Source organism: Aethalodelphis obliquidens, unplaced genomic scaffold (assembly GCF_003676395.1).
Source record: "Aethalodelphis obliquidens isolate GAN/ISIS:26980383/991018 unplaced genomic scaffold, ASM367639v1 scaffold69, whole genome shotgun sequence".
In the NCBI taxonomy this organism is placed as follows: domain Eukaryota; kingdom Metazoa; phylum Chordata; class Mammalia; order Artiodactyla; family Delphinidae; genus Aethalodelphis; species Aethalodelphis obliquidens.
Window position 1 is genome coordinate 2,369,379 of NW_020838013.1, and position 20,408 is coordinate 2,389,786.

The following is a 20,408-nucleotide window of genomic DNA, read 5'->3' on the forward strand; positions in this document are numbered from 1 at the left end:
GGGGGGGCTGTGACCAGGGCTGTGGCAGCCCGCACACGGGGGCCAATTAAAACCATGCTATACTTACCCCCAAGCTTTGGCCGCCTGCCCGAGATGCTGCCGAGCCAGTGGCCCCCAGCCACTCCACCACTGTGGGGCCTCTGCGTGGGCGGTGGGTGCACACAGGTGGCCCAGCCTCGCCTGCTCCCGGGGGTCAGCAGCCTGGAAGCCAGAGGAAAATGCATTTCAACGCAGCCAGTGCCTGCGACTGCTCGGGAGAGATGCCTGGGGCAGGAAGCAGGGGTTCTCTTGATGAGTGCCCACTGGATACCAGGCAGGTGCCACACGCGGTGCCCCAGAGGTGGAAACGGGTGACTCTGGAAGTTAGCTTGGAGGGAAGGCTACTTTTCTGTCTGGTAAAACCATTTATTGGGCCTTTTGGCTACAGAAAGGTAAAGCTAGAGTCTGGTCCAGAAGGAGAAGAGGTGAAGCTGGCAGCACCAGGAAGTAAATGGATCTCTTCCCCGGCCCCGGAAGGGCTATGAGAGGGATTGATTTGGGGCTCCCTCTAAGGAGGTTCTGAGCTAGGGGAAGGGGGCCCTTGGGCTCAAGGAAGAGAGGATGTGAGGGAAGGAGCTGCTGATCTGACGGAGCAGGAGCCCAGGGAGAGGCGCAAGGATGCTGAGGCAAGGATGCTACCTGGTGGCCTCCTTTGCTACCCAAAAGCCTTCAGCCAATCTCAGGAGTTAAAAACATAAACACTGGAGCTGAACAGACCTGGATTGGAGTCCTGATTCTGCCACACAGTAGCTGTATGACCCAGACTTAGCTCTACGAGCTTCAGTTTTCACATCTCTAAAAATGGGTATAAGAATCATATATCTAATTAAAAGCGTTGTCAGAAGGATTAAATGAGTTATTACAGGAAGAGGACTTAGAATTATGCCCAACACATATAAAGACTCAATATATCACTTATATGTGGAATCTAAAAAAGGAAAACTTAGAGAAACAGAGTAGAATGGTGGTTACCAGGGGCTGGGGGCATAGGGGAAATGGAAGATGTTGGTTAAAGGGTACAAACTTCCAGTTATAAGATTAACAAGTTTGGGGATCTAATATACAGCATGGTGATTATAGCTAATAATACCGTATCATAGGGCTTCCCTGGTGGCGCAGTGGTTGAGAGTCCGCCTGCCGATGCGGGGGACGCGGGTTCGTGCCCCAGTCCGGGAAGATCCCACACGCCGTGGAGCGGCTGGGCCCGTGAGCCATGGCCGCTGAGCCTGCGCGTCCAGAGCCTGTGCTCCGCAATGGGAGAGGCCACAGCAGTGAGGGGCCTGCGTACCGCAAAAAAAAAAAAAAAAAAATTACAGTATCATATGCTTGAATGTTACTAGGAGAGTAGATCTTACACGTTCTCACCACAAAAAGGAATGGTAACTATGTGACGGGATGGAGATAGCAGCTAATATATGGTGGTCCTCATTTTGCAATTTATAAAAGTATCGAATCAACACATTGTACACCTTAAACTTACACAATGTTACTTGTCAATTACATTTCAATAAAGCTTGGTGGGGGGAGCATTAATGAGACCGTTAGATATCATCATCATCATCGTCATCGTTTGGAAAAAGTAACACCCAGGAGACCAGATCTTCAGAGGTTCTGGAGAAGGAGTTAGAATTCCAGGCATCACATGTGTTGGGGGCTCTAATTACTTGGACACTCTGGCAGCGGGAGATGGTGAGGACCCCCAAAGAACCATGACTTCTTGTCCTGAAAACAACCTTGCAAAGTGGGGGTTATGATGCTCTATTTACAGATGAGGGAAACAAAAAGGTCCTGAGAGCCCAAATTCAAACCAAGGCCACGAAGACCGCACAGCCTCCCTGCGTCCTGCCTGGGCCCTGGTCCTCATGCTGCGTCCTGCTGTGAGCACTGTGAGGGGCACAATGACTCAGTCCGGGCCCTTGGGAAGCGTGCAGCCCATTACCCGACAGAGGGAAGAGCTGGAGGATCCTCCCGTGGGCAGGGGGCTGCGGTGGAGGTGGGCAGGGACAGGGAGGACGAAGCGTGGAGGGATGGTGGCAACGGCCCTCAGATAGAAGAAATGGCACACAAGGGAAGACGGGTGCAGGGCATTTCAGGCCATGTGAAGGAGGTGCCAAAGTGAAGGCTCTGAAGATGGGCTGGGGAGGGGGGCTCTGGCTGGCTTGGCCTTGTCTCTGAAGCGCTCAGGAGTCATCGGAGGCTTTGAGTAAGGGTGACGAGCCGAGCCTGCAGACACCTTCAGAGGGACCGACTGAGACTGTCCTCCCAGAATTGCCATCTGGTCTCAAAGCACTTGAGGGAAGGGAGGACAGTGGAGTTCAGGTGCTGCTTTATACTCTGTCCCAAGTGCTGGGGATCCCGGAGGCATAAGCAAACTCAGCTGGCTGTGGCTGCCACCTCCTCCAGCCGCCTGCCTGGATGCAACCAGCCTTCCTGGCCACCGGGGACTTTGCTGAGTCACTGACAGTGAGGGCTCCTACTGGCCTTTCTCCTCTGGCCTGGGACCAAGGGCACCTGCTGTCACCACAGGACATTGGGGCTGGGAGGAATCACAAAAAGCCTGCTGCACCATCTGGCCAGAAAGGTCCATGGCGCATCCCCAGGTCCAAAAAAACACACAAAAAAAGACAAAAGGAAACATGTTGTTGAACAGCTTGCCTGTGCCCATTTTCGGAAAGTACGGGATCTTACTGGTCACAACCCCCAGTATTTACCAGGGCTGGCTCCAGAGCGGGGATGCCACACATTCCTGCAACGGCACCTCCCCTGGTCCCTTCGCCCCAACTGCCTGACCTCTCTGCTCCTTGACCTTCCCTCCACCCGCCGCTCACCCCCACGGTCATGATCCAGACTCTCTTTCACTGGAACCTTGTCTTCCAGGCCTCTAAACACTGGAGACCAAGGGCTCAGCCTCAGACCTCATCTTCCTGCTGTGAAAGGTCACTCCCTAGGTGAGCTCAGCCAGTCCTGGACTTGAAATGCCTTTCAGCCCTCGTTATCCCCACATACCAACTCTCACTGCATAGCGACCTCCAAGAGACAGGTCAGGTTTTGTTTACTTTGCTTTTTGGTTTTTCGGTTTTTTTGGCCGCACCACGCGGCTTGTGGGATCTTAGTTCCCCCACTAGGGATCGAACCCGTGCCGCCTGCAGTGGAAGCACGAAGTCCTAGCCACTGGACCACCAGGCAATTCCTAGACAGGTCAGTCTTATCGCATCCAAAGCCAGACAGTTTGCTACCCCCTCAAACTCGCTTCACCCCAGTGTTCTCCATCCCAGTAGATGGCCCCTCATTTACCAGCCCGACCACAGGGTCAACCTTCCCTCCCCTCTCTGCACCCACACCCAACCCAAAATAAAACAATATACCCCGAGTCTAAGCATTTCTCCCACCTGCCCTAATGTCCTAGAGCTGACCCTCGTCTTTGCTCACGGGGACACCAGCCCTGAGGACCCCCTCCTACCCTGCTCCTTTTTCAGTGCATTCTCCACACAGCAGCCAGAGGGATCTTTTTAAAACATGTCAGACCACATCGCTCCCCTCCTCAAAACCCTATAAGGATCTATATGCTCTGGCCCCATAACTGCTCACCGCATCCTACTCTCACTCCATTCCGTCCCCGGCCTCCTTACCAAGCCTTGAGCACACCAGGCACACACCCACCCCAGGGCCTTTGTATTTGCTCTTCTCTCTCCCAGGGATGTTCTATCCCCAGGCATCTGTGTGCCTTGTCCCCTTACCTATTTGTGTCTCTTCCAATGTCACCTCCACAGAGAGGTCTTCCCTGACTGCCGTGTCTAAAGGAACCCCCTCACTCTTACCCCTTATGCCACCTTGTTCCTCTCCATGGCATGACCACTACTCATCATTGGATTATATTCATCTAGTTTTTGGTTTGCTTCCCCTCCCCCAGCGGCATGGCCTCCATGGAGCACAAGGGCAGGTACTTAGCTTGTTTGTTCTCTGCTGCATCCCCAGTGCCAAGAGCAGTGGCTGGTGCGTAATCAATGCTCAGTGAAGAATGACTCTCCACAACAGTAAGAGAAAAGCACACTTGATATCCTCTAAGAGATCAAGGAAATGATGCCACCCATGAAACAAGAAGTGGAAGTTAGGAAACAAGAACAGGCAGTTGTAGGAAGGACCAAATAGTAATTTGGAAATGAAAAGTATAAATTCTGAAATTAAAATTCCCACAGTTTGAAAATCAGAGTCTCAACTGAAGGACTGAAGAGCAGAATGAGTTCAAGTAAAGAGCAGCTCAGTGAGCTGGATGCTGGCGTGGAACACCTCCCACCAGGAGGAGGTTGCTTCTGATGAATTCTGGAATGTGTTTGTGTTTGTAGTGTGCACTTTAAGTATTTGCTCATTCATTCAGTCCACACTTGCTGAGTGCCTCCTAAGTGCCAGGCTTTGCTCCGGGTGAAGGGGATACAGCAGTGAGCAAAACTGACCAGGCCCCCACTTCCAAGGAGCTTACATTCTAGCAGTGGGAAGCCAGACAACAAGGGAATCCATGAGTAAAAGATGAAATGTGCTGGATGGCGGGGAGGGCAATGGGGAGAAGAGAAGCAGGAAAGGAGGCTGGGGAGTGTGAGGTTGGGGGCAGTTAACATGTAAATAGGGGGTCAGAAATGAACTTATTTACAAAACAGAAATAGAGTCACAGATGTAGAAAACAAACCTATGGTTACCAAGGGGGAAAGGGGGTGAGGGATAAAGTGGGACATTGGGGTTGACATATACACACTACTATATCTAAAATAGATAAATAATAAGGACCCACTGTATAGCACAGGGAATTCTATTCAATACTCTGTAATGACCTATATGGGGAAAGAATCTAAAAAAGAGTGGTTATATGTATAACTGATTCACTTTGCTATACAGTAGAAACTAACACAACGTTGTAAATCAACCATACTCCAATAAAATTTTTAAATAAATAAATAGGGGGGTCAGGGAGGGCCTTGCTGAGAATGAGACTTCTTCACAAAGACTTGGATGAAGTGAGCTGTGTGCCTCTCTGGGAGAAAAGGGTTCCTGGAAGAAGGAACAGCAAGTGCAAAGGCCCTGAGGCAGAGACATGGAGCAACAGGAGGAGGCCAGTGGGGCTGGCGTGGATGCAGGAAGGACAGGAGAACAGCTTACAGAGACAGCAGAGGCTGACAGTGAGGGGACTTTGACTTTCACTCTGCGTGAGATGAGGAGGCACTGCTGGGTTTCCTGCACAGCAGTGACACAGTCTGATGGAAGTTGACGAAATAAAAATTCACATCTTAAGGCAAGACAAGAAAAATTTTAACATAAAACTTTTTCTCTGCCCTCTGGCCTCCTCCCTCCCCATGGTGTGCATAGTGCCCCCACGTTCTGTGTGAACCAGACCTCCCCAATGGCAGAGGCACCTGCTCAACCATAAAGATCCAGTTTTCTACTTCTGGCACCAGCCCTGTAACTCCTTAGAAGATAACATTCTTTTCTCAATCCTGTAAGGAGTCAAGATGACCCACCACTCACCCTGTATAGCCCAGAACAGACTGGTCAGATGGCCTGGGGAGACACTGGGCCACACCTAATGGAAGTTCTTAGCTTAAATACTTACAACCATATTAAGGTTACTGGCTATATTACTTGTATTCCGTCTATTTATAAGATTACTGTCTCTTGCATTACCCAATGTATGACTGGGCCTCTGATAGAATTAGTGATGATTAGGTGACTTGAAACAATGGACCAAGCATCGAGTTCTGTAAGATCAATGACTGTAACAGTGTAACTCTAGGTATGGGAAGAAGTGACAAGAGGGCACAATTTCCTGGACCATAAAAGACTAATGAGACAGGCAGCCCAGAGGCTCTTGGCTACTGTTAACAGGGCCTAGTCCAGGAATAGCACACTGAGTGGCCTGTCAATGAAATCCTCGCCTGACCTGGGAATGAGCATTCCTAGCGCCATGGGACAAATTGGTCACAGAGCGCCTCCTAAGCCTTGGTCGAAATTAAGTCCCAAAGGGAAGGGATTGTGAAATAAAGAAAGTTGCCTACCATCCAGTTCTACAAGAATCCAGTCGTTTGCCACTGCAGTCTCTGACCTACAGTAACCCTAAAAAAAATGCAGGGCAAAGATCAAGATGAAGCACTTTATGCTCTGGGAAAACGGGCCTTTGGCTAATGAGCTATTTTCAGGAGAAATTTTTTATGAACTCGGATTCTTGCACCTTCTCACATTTAGAAAAGTATTAACTAAGATGTCTGTTCCTCGTGACTAACGGCAACCGTCTCCTGAGATGTGTGCTCAATTGCAGGTTCCCGCTTTGCCAACATCACGTCTATACTGGCCTCCCCCTTAAACTCTTCAGAACAGTCCTTAGAGCTCTCTCAGAGACTGTCTCCCAGGTTATAATCCTCAGTTTGGCTCAAATAAAATTTTCCATTTCTTTCTTCGGTTGACACTGATAAATTTTTTTTGTTAACGAAGTAAGACAGAATCCCTCTATCTGCGTGCGTGTGGAGAATAGATGGCAGAGGCTCAAAGGTGGAGGAAGGGAGACCAGTGAAGAGGCCCTTGCAATGATCCAGGGAAACACGGCAGCAGCTTGGGCCACGGGGGTAGCAGATGGGGAGGGGAGAAGTGGGCATGGCCCAGGCATGGCTTTAAGGTCAAGCCAACAGGACATCCTGGCAAATGGCATATGAAGTATGACAGGGATGGCTCCAGGGTTTTTTCCTGAGCAGCTGGAAAGATGGAGTCCCCGACCGCTGAGACAGGAAAGCCACAGAGAAGCATGTTTACAGGGAGCTCAGCTTTGGCCTCGGTAATTGTGGGACGTCTGTTAGGCCTATTAGAAAGTGATTAAAGGTAACTGAGGTGATACAAAGTTTATTTAACACTTCACGGATAGACCTAGAGATTATCATACTAAGTGAAGTAAGTCAGACAGAGAAAGAAAATATATGATATCACTCATACGTGGCATCTAATTTTTTTTAATTATACAAATGAACTTATTTACAAAACAGAAAAGACTCACAGATTTCGAAAACAAACTTGTGGTGACCAAAGGGGAAACGTGGTGGGCAGGGGTAGGGATAAATTAGGAGCTTGGGATTAACATACACACACTACTACATATAAAATAGATAACCAGCAAGGACCTATTGTATAGCACAGGGAACTCTACTCTATATTCTGTAATAACCTATATGGGAAAAGGAATCTAAAAAAGAATGAGTATATGTATCTGTATAACTGAATCACTATGCTGTACACTTGAAACTAACACAACAATAAACTATAAAATTAACTATAAATCAACTATACTCCAATAAAATTTTTTTTAAATGGTGAATTAGATAAAAATTTCAAAAAAACCCCCACAACACTTCATGACGTGGACCATCTCCATTCAGAGAACTGCAAAATGAGGGAGGGGGAAGGCAGGAAGCTTTACAAAATAAGGAATAAAGAACAGGATGCGAAAAGTAGAAAATATCAGATTGGCTGGGACCACATAGTGAATGGAATGAGGAGCAACAAGGCAATAAGTATAAAGCCCAGGGTTGGCTTGTCGTCTGGGGACCGGCTGACTGCATACACTGCATTTCTGGTCAAGCGGAGCACTTACAGGGGCATGAATGTTACCAAAGTTTTCCTTTGTTGCCATGGCACCCCCAGCAGGAGCAGCTCCATCTGGGGCCTTCTGTATTTCAACAGGCCCCTACGTTTAGGGGGTTGGATTAAAGTCTAGCATTGCAACAAGAGGTCCTTGAAGAGGTGAATTGTCCCAAAGATAGAGGAGAGAGACTGAGAAGAGGACCAAGTACTGAGCCCCGTGACCTCAAGGGTAAGAGTGTGGGGAGAAGAGGAGGAATCAGTCAAAGAGATTGAGAAGCGGGGGAGGGGGAGGAGAGCTAGGCGAGCCCTGGGGCCCAGGGAAGAAGGGTCTTATGAAAAGAGAAACCTCAGAGGCTGTGATGGCTCAAGTAAGATGAAAATAGAAAGTGGCACTGAACTCGCTGTAGGGACATCATTGGTGACCATGGGGTGACAGGGCAAAAACTTGATGAAGATGAATCCAAAAAAGAATGGGAAGAGAGATTGGAGATGGGTGTCGACAAGCCTTTTATGGAACTGTACAGCAAATAGAAGCAGAAAAAGAGGGTGGCAGCTGAAGAGACATGCAAGGTTGAAAGTGAGGGGAGCTTTTTTGAGGACTGGAGAAAAAAGCAGCATGTTTGTACATTGATGGGAATTGTCCAGTAGGGAGGGAAAATCAGGTGCCAGGGAGGAAGGGAAGTCTTGAAAAGGTGGAGAGGTGGGCTGCAGGGCACACAGGGAGGAGCTGGCCACGATAAGAGGGGACGTGTAGGGCATTTACGGTGGCAGGATGGAAGGCAGAATGTTGGGGCACCGAGGCCTGTTGGCTTCGGTGAGAGACTCAGACTGTTGGTTTCTGATGGCTTCTATTTTCTTAGTGAAATAAGGAGAAAAGACATTTATTGAGAGGACAGAAGAGGAGGTGGGAGGTTTGAAGAGAGGAGATGGTATAAAAGAGCTCCTAGTTTGTGTGTTCAAATATAAGGCTAACAGAAATAAAATATGTCACTGCCAAACCACAACAGAAGAAAAATAGAACAAGAAAAAGCAATGGATTCCACAGAAAATAGGAACAAGGAAAAGACTTAAAGGGAAAATATGGTAAAGAAGAAAAAGCATCAAAAGGCCAAACATGACCATAACCACAATAAATGTGAATAGGCTAGAATCACTAGGTAAAAGGCAGAGGCTTTTCATTTGGACTTTACAAAAGGAGATGTTAAGCTTAGTTTGCATTCCAGGCTTATGAAGCAGAACATACAATGACTAAAATAGAGTCTGGAAGTATTCACACCAAATTGTTACCAGTGGTGATCACTGGTTGGTGAGTTTAGGAGAGATCTTTGTTTTCTTTTTACCTTTCAATATGTTTTGAAGTTTTTGGAAGGGGCATACATTAATTTTATTATCAGGAGAAAAAAAGAAGTTGTTTTTAAAAATAGCTGAAGCATATCTTCATGGAACCTTTGTTTGCTGTCCAAACCTGGGTTCCAAAGATGCTCTTAAGAAGGGTCCCTGCCTAACATGAACTGGATGGAATTGAGGCCAGCTGGACAATAACAGAAGGGTGCAGGACAGTGTGAAGAGGGGGGGCTCCACTGCCCACTCTGAGCTCCACGGGGAGGCAGGAATAATCAAGGAGAGCTCCCTGGAGGAGGAGGCTCTTGTAGTACATGGAGGATGTGGCCCAAGGGTGAGCCTGGAGATAGCATTCTAGGCTAGGGGCACTGTCTGAGTAAGGGCAGGAGCCCACTGAGCCAGCACAGGGTGCATGTGGGAAGCAGTGGGTGAGTTGGGGTACAGAGGCCAGGGAGGCGAGGAGGTTGTACCTGTGAGCTACATGAATGGGCCAAGGGAAGAGTGGGCAAGACAAAAGGAAGCAGTGGGAGGGGAGATATTCTTAAAATAGGTGGGCCTCATGCTCCAAAGCACATGAGAATAAATGGCTGGGTCACCATCACTGCTCCATTGCCCACTCTCTACCTGCCACACGTCACACACACACTTGAACACACTCATGTACATATATGTGCACATACATCTATACACTCATGCACACACACATGCACACACATTCATGCACCACGTGTGTACACACATCCATGCACTCATGTATACATGCACACACATTTTTTGCCCTTTTGTGGCCTCTGGCCCTTTAGCCTGGAGAATTAACTATTGCAACCACGGGGGGGGGGGGGGGTCTCTTGGCTCAGGTCCAATCTTTCTTGACCTCCCCCCCAGCATGCATTGCTTCCCCACCCCCGCCCTGGCCATGGGATACATTGGCTAGCTGCTGCTGAGGGGGTGCCCCCTGGCTTTTAAGCAGGATTTGACAGGAGGGTTTTGCAGTGTGGGAGATGGGTTGTAGGGACAGGAACAGAGGCAGGAAGACCAGGGAAGGGACAGCTGTGGAGACAGAGAGGGGGGGGAGGAGAAGTTAGTAGGGCTTGGCCACAGTAACTCCAGCCTGGGTGACTTCAGCCTCCTCTTTCCCCACTTCCCAAATTCAGCTTCTCCCAGAGATCCAGGGGCAGCTGCGTCTCTGGGGAGATGCCGGTGGCTTCAGGGTCACACCTCACAAACTCAGGTCCCCGTCGGAGCCACCCTGGGTGACGGCGGCTGAGCAGGCGCTCGGATACCCGCGGGCCAGGTCTGCGAAGCGGGCGCCACTGCCACGCCCCAGGTGGCCTGGCTGGCGGAGCAGGAGATGCCACGGGGGAGGCAGGCCCCTCACGTCAGCCCCTCTGCCCTGGGCCGGCCTCTGTGAAGTGGGCACCTCCACTGGCCCCCTGGGCAGGCTCCATGGCCTTTTCCAAACTCCCAGACTGAGTGGGCAGCCTGGGCAGGTTCCAGGTTCTCCAGATGGTGGCCCTTGTGGTCCCCACCATGTGGCTCACCACTCAGAATATGCTGGAGAATTCCTCGGCCACCATGCCCAGCCACCGTGGCTGGGTGCCCCTCCTGGACGACAGCACTACCCAGGCCAGTGTCCCCAGGGCCCTGGACCCTGAGGCCCTCCTGGCCGTCTCCATCCCACCGGGTCCCAACCACGAGCCCCACCAGTGTCTCTGCTTCCGCCAACCACAGTGGCAGCTCCTGGCAACTCCTGCAGCCACCGACTGGAGCGAGGCTGCCACGGAGCCACACGTGGATGGCTGGGTCTATGACCGCAGCACCTCCCCCAAGACCCTCCCCAGGTCCTAGCACCTTAGAGGCCAAAGTCACAGATTACAGTTGGCTGGACTCAAAAATGGCCCAGTCCCAGGAGGGACCCACCACCCCTGGCCTCCACACTCACAGGTGGCTTCTGGCTCCTCCTCGGCCACATTGCCCTACAGGGGTTGGTGGCAGGAATGAGCCTGCAGACGGACACTGTCCCCAGGCTGTGGAAGAGCGGGTGGTACTAGAGCAGGTCTGATACCCAGGCGGCCCTACTGCTGCAACTCGGGCAGCTCTCTCCACCCAGGAGTCTCAGGGGACTCAGGGGAGAGTCGCTGGGTTCCCAGAGGCAGCATCTAGCAAATGAGGGAGAGCGGGAGAGGCGGCCCATCTCAGCAGGCAGAAGGGGCCTCTCTGTGGAACGGGAGGGACGCGGCCTCGGGAAAGCGGGGGGAGGCACCAGTGTGGCGTGGCTGCTGCCGAGGGGCCAAAGCAAAGGAGGCAGGTGAGGCCAGAGAGGGCTTGATCCTGGACCTGTGGGCAGTAGGGAGCCATGGAGGGGCTTAGGCAAGGGGTGACAGCCCCAGAGGTCACCAGGCTGGCCGCCCGGCCCCAGTGCCCTGGGCCTTCCCATCTGGCTCCTCTGCGCCCTCCGCCCCTCCCACCTGGGCTATCCAGCCTCCTGAGCTCAGATCCTCTTCCTCTCCCACCAGGGGGACCTGATGTGTGACTCCGAGGCCCGGAAGCCCACGGCCCAGTCCATCTACCTGGACGGGATCCTGGTGGGAGCTGCTGTGTGCCGCCAAGCCTCTAACAAGTGAGGCCCCCTTTCCCCTCACTGTCCCTGTGCTCCCAGACTCCTGGCCCTGACTGGCCCTGAACTGGCCTCTTGCAGCCGGCCTGGGGAGAAAACTCCGCTTGCAGTGGAAATACCTGCTCCCGGGTCTCGCTCTGACACCCTCCAGCTGTGCCGCTGAGCAAAGCTCAGCCCCTCTCCGGGCCTCGGTTTCACTGACCCTCCTCTGCGGCCGTGAAAGGTCATTGCCCTCATCAAACGTTCACTGCTAAAACCTGCTCAGCAACGTGCCTGCCTTCCGCTGCTGCTTGGCTGCCCCTGCTGACAGGGAGCTCACCCCCTGCCCAGCGCCTTCACTCCTGCCTGGGCCGCGGGGGCGCTGCCCACGAGCCCTCCCTCCACGGACGCAGAATGTGGGTCTGGCCCTGAGAGGCACTTTAGCACCGCTATGCTCAGCGGGCGAGCGTAGGGTGGGCACACCGCGGACCCGGCCGCCCTCCCTGTGCGTGTGCCGCACGTTCGGACTCGGGCTGGTGCTGACCTGGAGCTACTTTCCGACGGCCATGTGGGGCACGGCAGCCGCTTTCCTCCACACCTTCACCGTGTACCGCCTCTTCCGCTTCCTGGTGGCCTTCGCCGTGGCGGGCGTCATGATGAACCCCGGCACTCTCCGTAGGTCCCCCGACCCGGGCCGTGCAGGGGCTGCTCGTGCAGCCTCCCAGGCTGACCCACTTGTCTCCTTGCAGTGACGGAGTGGACATCGGCGCAAGCCCGTGCCTCGGCAATGACTTTGAAAGCCCTGGGCTTCAGCTTGGGCCAGGTCCTGATGGCCGCAGTGGCCTACGGCGTGCGCGACTGGGCGCGGCTGCGGCTGGCGGGCTCCGCCCCCTTCTTCCTCTGCTTCGTGTACCCCTGGTGGGTGCTACCCTTCCCCCTCCTCGGAGGAGATAACTGCCCACCCTCCCCCCGGGGCGCAGAGGGCCGGGGTGCAGGAGGCCGGAGGGGAGCCACGGGAGCCTGGTACAGCCACAGCTCACCCACTCAACCCAGGGCTTCTTCCCCTGCTCCTCCCACGTGTCTCCACTCCCTCCGCCTTCTTTCCCATCACCTGTCGGCCCTTTCCCCTCTCCGGTCATTGCCTGCCTTGGCAAGTGTGCCTCCAGGCACGTTTTCTGAGCCCCTCCTTCGTGCCAGGCATGGCAGCACTAGGCCAGATGGGGGATGGGATGCAAAGATCCAGTGCGCGCGCACACACACACACACACACACACACACACACACACACACACCCCACTCCCAAAACACAGCCACAGTCAGCCTTACGTACTGACATTATTGCTAGAGGACAAGGACCACAACCCAATTGTCAGAGGGGGCCCTGGTTTCCTCCACACAGGGCTGACACATGGGAGGCTAGGAAATGTCTGCACTGACCTGAAATGAATCCGGCATGGCCCTGACCAAGCTCCTGGCACACAGCAGGTGCACAGTAAATATTTGTTGGATGGATGGAGAGATAGATATATAGATAGACAGGCAGACAGATAGATGAGTGCATGGTTGGTTGGATGGATGGGTGGATGGGTGGATGGATGGATGGATGAATAGGTGGGTGGATGGATGGATGGCCCTTCAGGGTAGGGCTGAGCCTCGCTCATCACATATATACAGGCCCAGCACCTGGTAGTCGCTTGGCCATTGCAGCCACCGCAGAAAGGAGCACAGCAGAGGCCCAGTGGAGGACAGCCACCTGCACCCGCACTACGAGGAAGGCTGGCTCCACAAATCTCTCCCAGCCCAACAGCCTGGAGCAGAAAAGTTCTTAATATGGAGCCTTTAGCAACTAATTTGCAGTCACTTGCCAGCGCAGGAGGCAATGACATCTCACGCAGCGGCTCTGAGACGGGGCACTCGTACCTGACAGGTGGCCTTCTGGGATGGCAGACTGACCCCCATAACAAGAGGGTGAAGGGCAAATGTCAGTGATGCAGAGTCCAGGGCACCCCTCCCGGCTCTCTGATGCTGAGGCTGACTCGCGGGGCTGAGCCCCACTTTCCTTGGCAGACAGGCGCACACAGGTGCTATGTGCCCACATGTATTCATTACTCCACTACTTCATCACGTCAACAAATTGCACTGAGAACCACCATGGGGGGGGGACTGGCTGGTGCAGGGGTGACAGCGATGAGCAGCACGGACAGGGTCACTGCCCACGTGGAGCTCGCAGGAAATCCCCTGCATCACAGCATCACAAACCACGCTTGGGGTTTGACGCATCAGTGGGGGATGTGGACCCATCTGAGGATGGGACCCCCTGGCCCCTCAGCTCCCGCCAGCTCCTCTGCCTCTCTTCCAACCCAATTTCTCTTCGTGAGAAGCGTCTGCACACACAAACCCACTCCAATGACCCTGCCGCCCTCTCTCTGCTCCCCTCACTCGGCCCCTGCCCAAAAGGGCACCGATGCTCTCTCTCCGGGGATCTCACCTGTGCCCACTGCTCTCCCTCCACACACTGCAGGCCCCCAACCCCCTCCCCTGTCCTGCCGCTCCCCGGCCTCCAGCCACCCGCGTGATGTCCCCATTACCAGTGTCTCGGCATCACGAACGTAGCATCTCCTTGCCCCTGCTCCTCCCAGGGCCTCCCCAACGTTGATGGCGGGCCCCCACCCACAGGTACTGGAGTACCTGACACCTGACACCTCCCTCTCCCTCACGGTTGCCGCACCCCAAGTCCAGCAGGTCACAGGGTCTTGCCAACTCTACCTCTAATGTGCGCTTGAGGCCCCCTCTCTCCCCTGCTCTGCAAACCCCCAAGGATCTCAGGGACCCATGGCTGTGGAGCAGGCGGCCCGCCCTGGCTGCTGCTGGGGGCGGGGTGCGGGGGGGCAACGTGTCTGGCTGGGGGACCTGAGTCTGGAGGCAGGAGCCTGTGCGCGGTGGTGGGCACGGAGGGGGCTCCGAGGCCTGGATGGCGCAGGGGATCTGGGCTTGATGTTGAGGGGGTGGGAGACAGGTTAGTGTTAGGCCCACCCTGAGCCTGGGCCCTGCCACGGGGAGGGGGCACCGGGATGCCTGAGGCTGGCTGGCACTCAAGAGGCGGCGACTGTCACCGGGCATGGGCGAAAGGGCCAAAAGTGAGGCAAGGGCAGTGGGCAGGTCACCTGCAAGGGGTGCTGGAGGTGAGGGGCATTGGTGACTGATGGGTGCAGGTGGACGGGGCTGGTGATGTCAGGACCAAGGACCCTGCTGCAGGCCTGAGCCCCTCCCCTGGTGGGTGTGGACCTGTTTGCAGGGAGGGGCACCTGGGGAGGGGCCAGCTCAGGCAGGAAGGTGTGGCCATGCGGATAAACAGAAGGGCCGTGTGACATAGGGGAGGGCTGGACAGTGGGGGACCCTGGTGGGCTTGCAGGACTGCGGTCCTTGAGCCATTGAGGGCGTCCTTACTGCACGCAGGCCCACCAGCCCTGGGTCCCGGGCGAGGCCGGGGAAGGGCCAGGGGGTTGGGAAGGAGGCAGGAAGCAAGAACAGGGGCCCCCAACCCCAGCCCAAGAGAGGGAGGAGGGAGGAGGGAGAAAGGGTGGCCTGCAGGGGAAGGAGGGTGCCGAGGGCGCGGCTTCCGCAGCCCCGGAGCCCTGTGCTGCCTCCCCCGACCTCAGCCACCCTGAGCCTCGGCTGCCAGTGAGGCCGCTCCTCAGGGCAGAAGGGGACGGGGGGCAGTGAGGCTCATGCAGGCCAGACCCTGGGGACCACAGGCAGTGTCCGCCTCCCACTTCCCTCCCTCTGCCCCACCCCAGGTGGCCGGCAGGCTCAGCACGGTGGCTCCTCCTTACGGGCAGGCTGGAGAGGGGCCTGCGGGAGCTACAGAGGGCGCCTGCCGTCAACGGGAGAGGGCAGTGCGGGACGCACTGACCATCGAGGTGAGGCGGGGCTGGCCCTTCCCCCTTGAATCTCTCTTTCACGTGGTCTCAGGGCTGCCCAGGTGCATCCCGACCCAGCCTGACCCACGGCGCCTCTCTGGGCTGAGCAGGGCCAGGCCAGAGTGAGAGGGCAAAGCCACAGGTAGGCAGTGCGGCCCCTCACAGGTGCATCTGTGCAGGCAGGATGACCGCAGTGGGCCTGGGCCAGACGGCAGCCCGAGGGGGAGCCATCCTGGGGCCTCTGCTGCGGCTGCTGGGGGTACACGGTGCCTCCCTACCCCTGCTGGTGTACGGGGCGGTGCCAGTGCCGAGCGGCCTGGCTGCACTGCTGCTGCCTGAGACCCAGAGCCTGCCACTGCGCGACACTATCCCATATGTGTGGAGCCAGTGAGTGGGCCATCCCCTCCACCCTCCGGAGAACCCCAGAAGAGGGCAGGCCTGGCAGCCACCCCCACTGCTGGACAGAGGGAGAAGCAGAGGCCCAGAGAGGGATAGGACTGGCCCAGAGTCACACAGCACATTTTTGGGAGATTGGAGACCAAGGGCTGGGTCTCCCGGCTGACAGTATGGACTTTGTCCCCTACCCTTCATTCCACCATTTGAGACCTAAATGCCCTAGCTACCCCCTAGCTCCACCTCGGGAGAGATCAAGGGGAAGGGAGGGTGTAGGACTTTGTGAGAGGGAGAGCTGAGGGTGTGACGGCTGTGCTGCAGGTCCTCACGGGCCCCAGACTCTACTACTAAAGCCCCTAGACGTCTATCAAGGCTGTCACTGTGCACCCATCCCCCACGATGTGCTCAGGGAGCTCAGTCCTGGGCCCCTGAGAGCAGGGCAGCAGTATCTCCTAAGTCTTCAGGACGGACACATGTCAGGGGTCAGGCGTGACTTGCACCCACGAGACATAACCCTTCCGTGCCTCTCCTGAACAGGGCAGTAAAGAAGGCAACACACAGCACCCAGGGGCGTCCTGTTCTGAAATCCACACGACTTTAGGCCTCCTGGGAAGCCTGCGATGGGATGGCAGGAGGAGGCTCTTCTCTGCGGAAGGAGAGCAAAGGCCTCGGTTTCCGGAGGGCCGGGGGGCTGCCCCTCCAGCCGAGCCCAGCCTCTCACTATCTAAGGAGCCGCCCTGAACACAGAAGGGACCAAGGAAGGTGTGATTGGCAGGACGCTGCCCGGTACACCATCACCTGACCCTTTCTCAAGGCTGCTGAGAGAGGAGCAGGGGCACGACCCAACCCGACCCTATGCTTCCTCGCCCCTCACCAGCCCTGAGCTCACAGGCTGACATCAGCCACGCTCAAAACCTCCCCAGCTTCTCACGCCAACCTGAGGGCTCCGCACAAGCGCCCCTCAACTTTACCAGAGAGACGGCTCGGGCCCTCCCCATCCCCCTCGCTACTCCAGCCACGCAGCCAGGTCTTCTGCCTGGAATGCTTCTGCCACCTTCCCTACCTGACAAATCCCCCGCCTCAGCCTCCCATACCCAGGGCAATGGCCTTGTTCTGGGGCCCAGCGCCCAACCCAAGTCTCCAGTGAAATTCTTACCACGGCTGCGGCCACACGCCTGTGAGTCCCCAGAGGGTTGGGGTGGTCCGCCTCCCCGTGTCCCCAGCTCCCACACAGACCAGAGGGCCATTGGTGCGAGGGAGACGGGAGAGTGAATCAAGGACTGTGCCTCGGCGACTCCAGTGATGAGCCCCCAGGGACTGCCGGCGCAGGGGGTGGGACTTCCTCCCTGGGACGGCCCTTTCCCAGGCCAGCTTCCCTGTCCTGAGTGCCAGCCGAGTGGCTGCCTTTTCCAGCCTCTGCTGTGGGCCAGGCACCGTGCTGGACGCCTCAAGGCATCGTCTCGTTTCATCTTTTCCTGAACGCTTTGTGGTAGATGTTGCCCCATTTTACACACGGGAAATCTAAGGCTCAGAGAAGCTGTGCCTGGGTGCCCGTGACACCCAGCTAGGAGGGGCAGCTTAGGAGTCAAGCGCAGGTCCGAAGGCCTCCAGAGCCAGCTCTGGCCCCGACACCCCCAGCCTGGCCTCAGGCATCCAGTGAGCTTCTCGAGGGCAGGGCCTCCCTCTAAAAACCATCCCAAACCCCCTCACTGGCATCACTTATGGGGAAGCCCAGTGCAAGAGCTCAGATGGAAAGGGATGGGCCCCGAGCTCCCCCACCCCAGCTAACACACTCATGGGTGCAGCAGGAGGCCTTTCCTGCCCAGCGGGGTCCCCGCCAGCTGCCCCATCTCCTGAGTCACCCCAGACCTGTGCTAGGTGGTCTCTGGTCCACCTGTGCCTTGTGCCTCTGCTTCCAGGCACCTCAGCAGAAGGCTGCAGCCTCTACACCGACATACACACACACACATCAGGGAGGTGTACACACGTGGGCACACACGTAAGAAGGTCAACGGGAAATCAGGAAGCAGCTCCCTGGCCCCAGGAGACAGGATCACTCCCTGGCTTGGTCATATCTGCCTGGGCCTCTGGGGGGTCGTGTCCTTTAGGTGTCTGCCTGTGGCCACCCCTCAGTGAAGACCCCCAGAACAAAGGGGCTGGGTGTGGGGATCACGTTTGCAAAGATGCCCGAAGGTGAGATTTCGCCAGCCTGCCGTGACCTTCTGTCTTGTCTGCCTGCTGCCCAGCTGAGCCTCAGCTGCCTCACTTACTGTTGCTTAGCATTCTTGGGGTCTTAGGGTGTCCGGAAGCCTCCAGCAGGCAGACCCCAGGGCTGGCGGAAGATGGCCCCTCCTCTCCCCAGCGATGTCCTCCAGCTCACCGAGTGGTCAGAGCTGTCCCTCTGCCCAAATTCAGAACGGCCTTGCTCCTGGTCCTTCCAGGTGGTCACAGCCTTCCAGGACCCAGGGCCTACCTAATTCCAACATGTCACTCCTCACTTAATTCGACAGGACCCAGAAGCTGGGAGGTCCAGGGCCCTGCCCCTCTGGGGTAGCTAGGGAGTGAGTGTCATCACTGTGGCAGAGTGGGCGCCCTACCAAGGGAGAGGGGGCCTCCCTCGGCAGCAGCCACAGGCCTGCAATCAGCTAGGTGCCACCACCCGAAAGGCAGGTCTTCACTTGGGACACACTCGCTCTTTTGATGCCCGTGCCAGTTTGCTCCCGGCCCCGGAAGCTGCTGGGCACCCTGCAGTGTTAGAGCCAAGGGAAGTGGGTGTGGGAAAGAAGAACCCACCACCACCCCTACAGTCTCCGCGCCCCCCATGGCAGGAGACGCCTCAGGCAGCAGGCACAGGAAAATGCCTCAGGACCCACTTGGGCCATTCTCCTGCCTCCAGCCAGGCCTGCAGCTCACCCAGGAGGGTGTGTGAGGGAGGACAGTGTCAGCAACACAGGCCCCATGTCCACCCCCAGGAGGAGGACATCCTCCCAGAAGAGCCCCAGCACTGGCTGAGCTTGTGTTCCCTCCCCGGGGGGCTTTCATGGCTAGTGCAGGTCTTCAAGGTCGGAGGCAGCAGCCAGACTTCACTGCAAGCTTCTTCCCCAAACTCCGTCCTTCCTTTCCCATCCCCCTCCCCCGGTAGAATCTCCTGACACACCCCTGCCAGTACCAGCTGGCAAGGAGCAGCGTGCCTGGAATTCCGGCCCCCCCCCCCCCCGTATGCTGTTTGGACTCTCCTGGGGGTCACTGCCAGCCCAGCCAGACACCAAGGAGCCCAGGTCCGGCCCAGGTGTTAAGGTCAATATCAGATGCACAGGATGAAGGAGCTAAGAGCAAGGTGACCGTCTCTTACGGACAAGTACACTGAGTCAGCAGCAGAGTCCAGGAAGCTTTCCTCTTACTACCAAGTCCTTGGGTGGCAGGGCTCTTAGCTTCCTTACGCAGAGAGGAAAACACCCAGTCCCACAGGCACACGGCAGTGAGCCGGACTGGGGCCCATCCTTCCAGCTCCTGCACGCTCCCTCTTTCTGGCCCCCTACTCTGATAGACTATTCAAGGCCACTCTAGAATTTCTGGAGTAAGGATGCTCCCTTCTTGATACCAAGGAAATCCTGCCTGCCTCTCTTTGCTTTCTCTGGCCAGTGGTGATGGGGGAGGAGAACCTGAGCTAAGTCTCCATTCCTTGGACTGAGAGAGCGGCAGCAGAAGAGCCGGGGGCAAGGCCATTACCAGCACAGGAACAGGATGTCTTGACAAACCTGCCTCAGGTCAGGCCTCCCCCCTCGGGCTCCCACAGAGGGTTAGAGGCGGCCTCGGTGATGCTGATCTCCAAGACTGAGCAGCTGTAGGAGGCAAGTGGGGCCCAAACCTCCCTCCTGGTGGCTGGTTCAGGAGGGCAAGGGGAGGCCAAGTCCATGGGAACCCACCTTCAGGGGCCGCTGGGGGAAGACACGCTCTCCCACCCATGTTAGGACTTGGGGGTGGGGGGAGGACTCTCAAGGGCCACTGGGGCACAACCTGTGGTGGGAAGGGTGGTCCCACGATAAGAGCTTCGTCCCAGGATGGAGGGAAGGAGGGGGAGATGAGGCGGCCCTGGGTGGGGCTCCTGTGGGCAGTTGAGCCCAAGGGCCCTCGGTGCTGTCCAGGCCTGAACACAGACCAGGCTTGTGAGCTGGAAGATGCTGCAAGAATGAGCTGGCCAGCAGCAGAGCCGCCCGAGGTAGGCGCTCAGGAAGCAGAACAGGGCGGTGAAGGGCCACAGTGAGCCAAGAGCACGAGAAAGCAGAGCCAGGAGGGGGAGGCGAGACCCACCAAGCCGAAGGCAGAGGAGACCTGAGTGACGGAAGCGTGGCTGAGTCCTGTGTCCAGTGGCGTGGCGGCCCACTGTGGCCCCCTGGGAGACACAGGCCCACCCCCACTCTGCTTGCTCTCCCGAGGGTGCCCAGGTGCGCGGCTCCTCGTATACAACCCCCATCTCAAGAGTCTCGGCTCCTTTCGACGGAAAGGCT

At 56.1% G+C, this 20,408-nt stretch overlaps 2 protein-coding genes across 2 annotated transcripts in view; both read left to right on the forward strand.

The window, feature by feature from the left end:
• Positions 1-17,507, forward strand: part of LOC113611446 (solute carrier family 22 member 11-like) — a 46,317-nt gene extending 28,810 nt beyond the window's left edge. The window contains 2 exon segments of the mRNA XM_027090386.1: positions 15,691-15,894; positions 16,438-17,507. Of these exon segments, the coding sequence (XP_026946187.1) occupies positions 15,691-15,894; positions 16,438-16,501 (268 nt within the window). The 3' untranslated portion in view covers positions 16,502-17,507.
• Positions 10,438-15,673, forward strand: LOC113611447 (solute carrier family 22 member 12-like). Its single transcript, XM_027090387.1, is given in 5 exon segments — positions 10,438-10,837; positions 11,509-11,611; positions 12,108-12,322; positions 12,325-12,505; positions 15,385-15,673. Coding segments are annotated over 5 exon segments (1,014 nt in total). The 3' UTR covers positions 15,500-15,673.
• Positions 17,508-20,408: the final 2,901 nt, after the last annotated feature.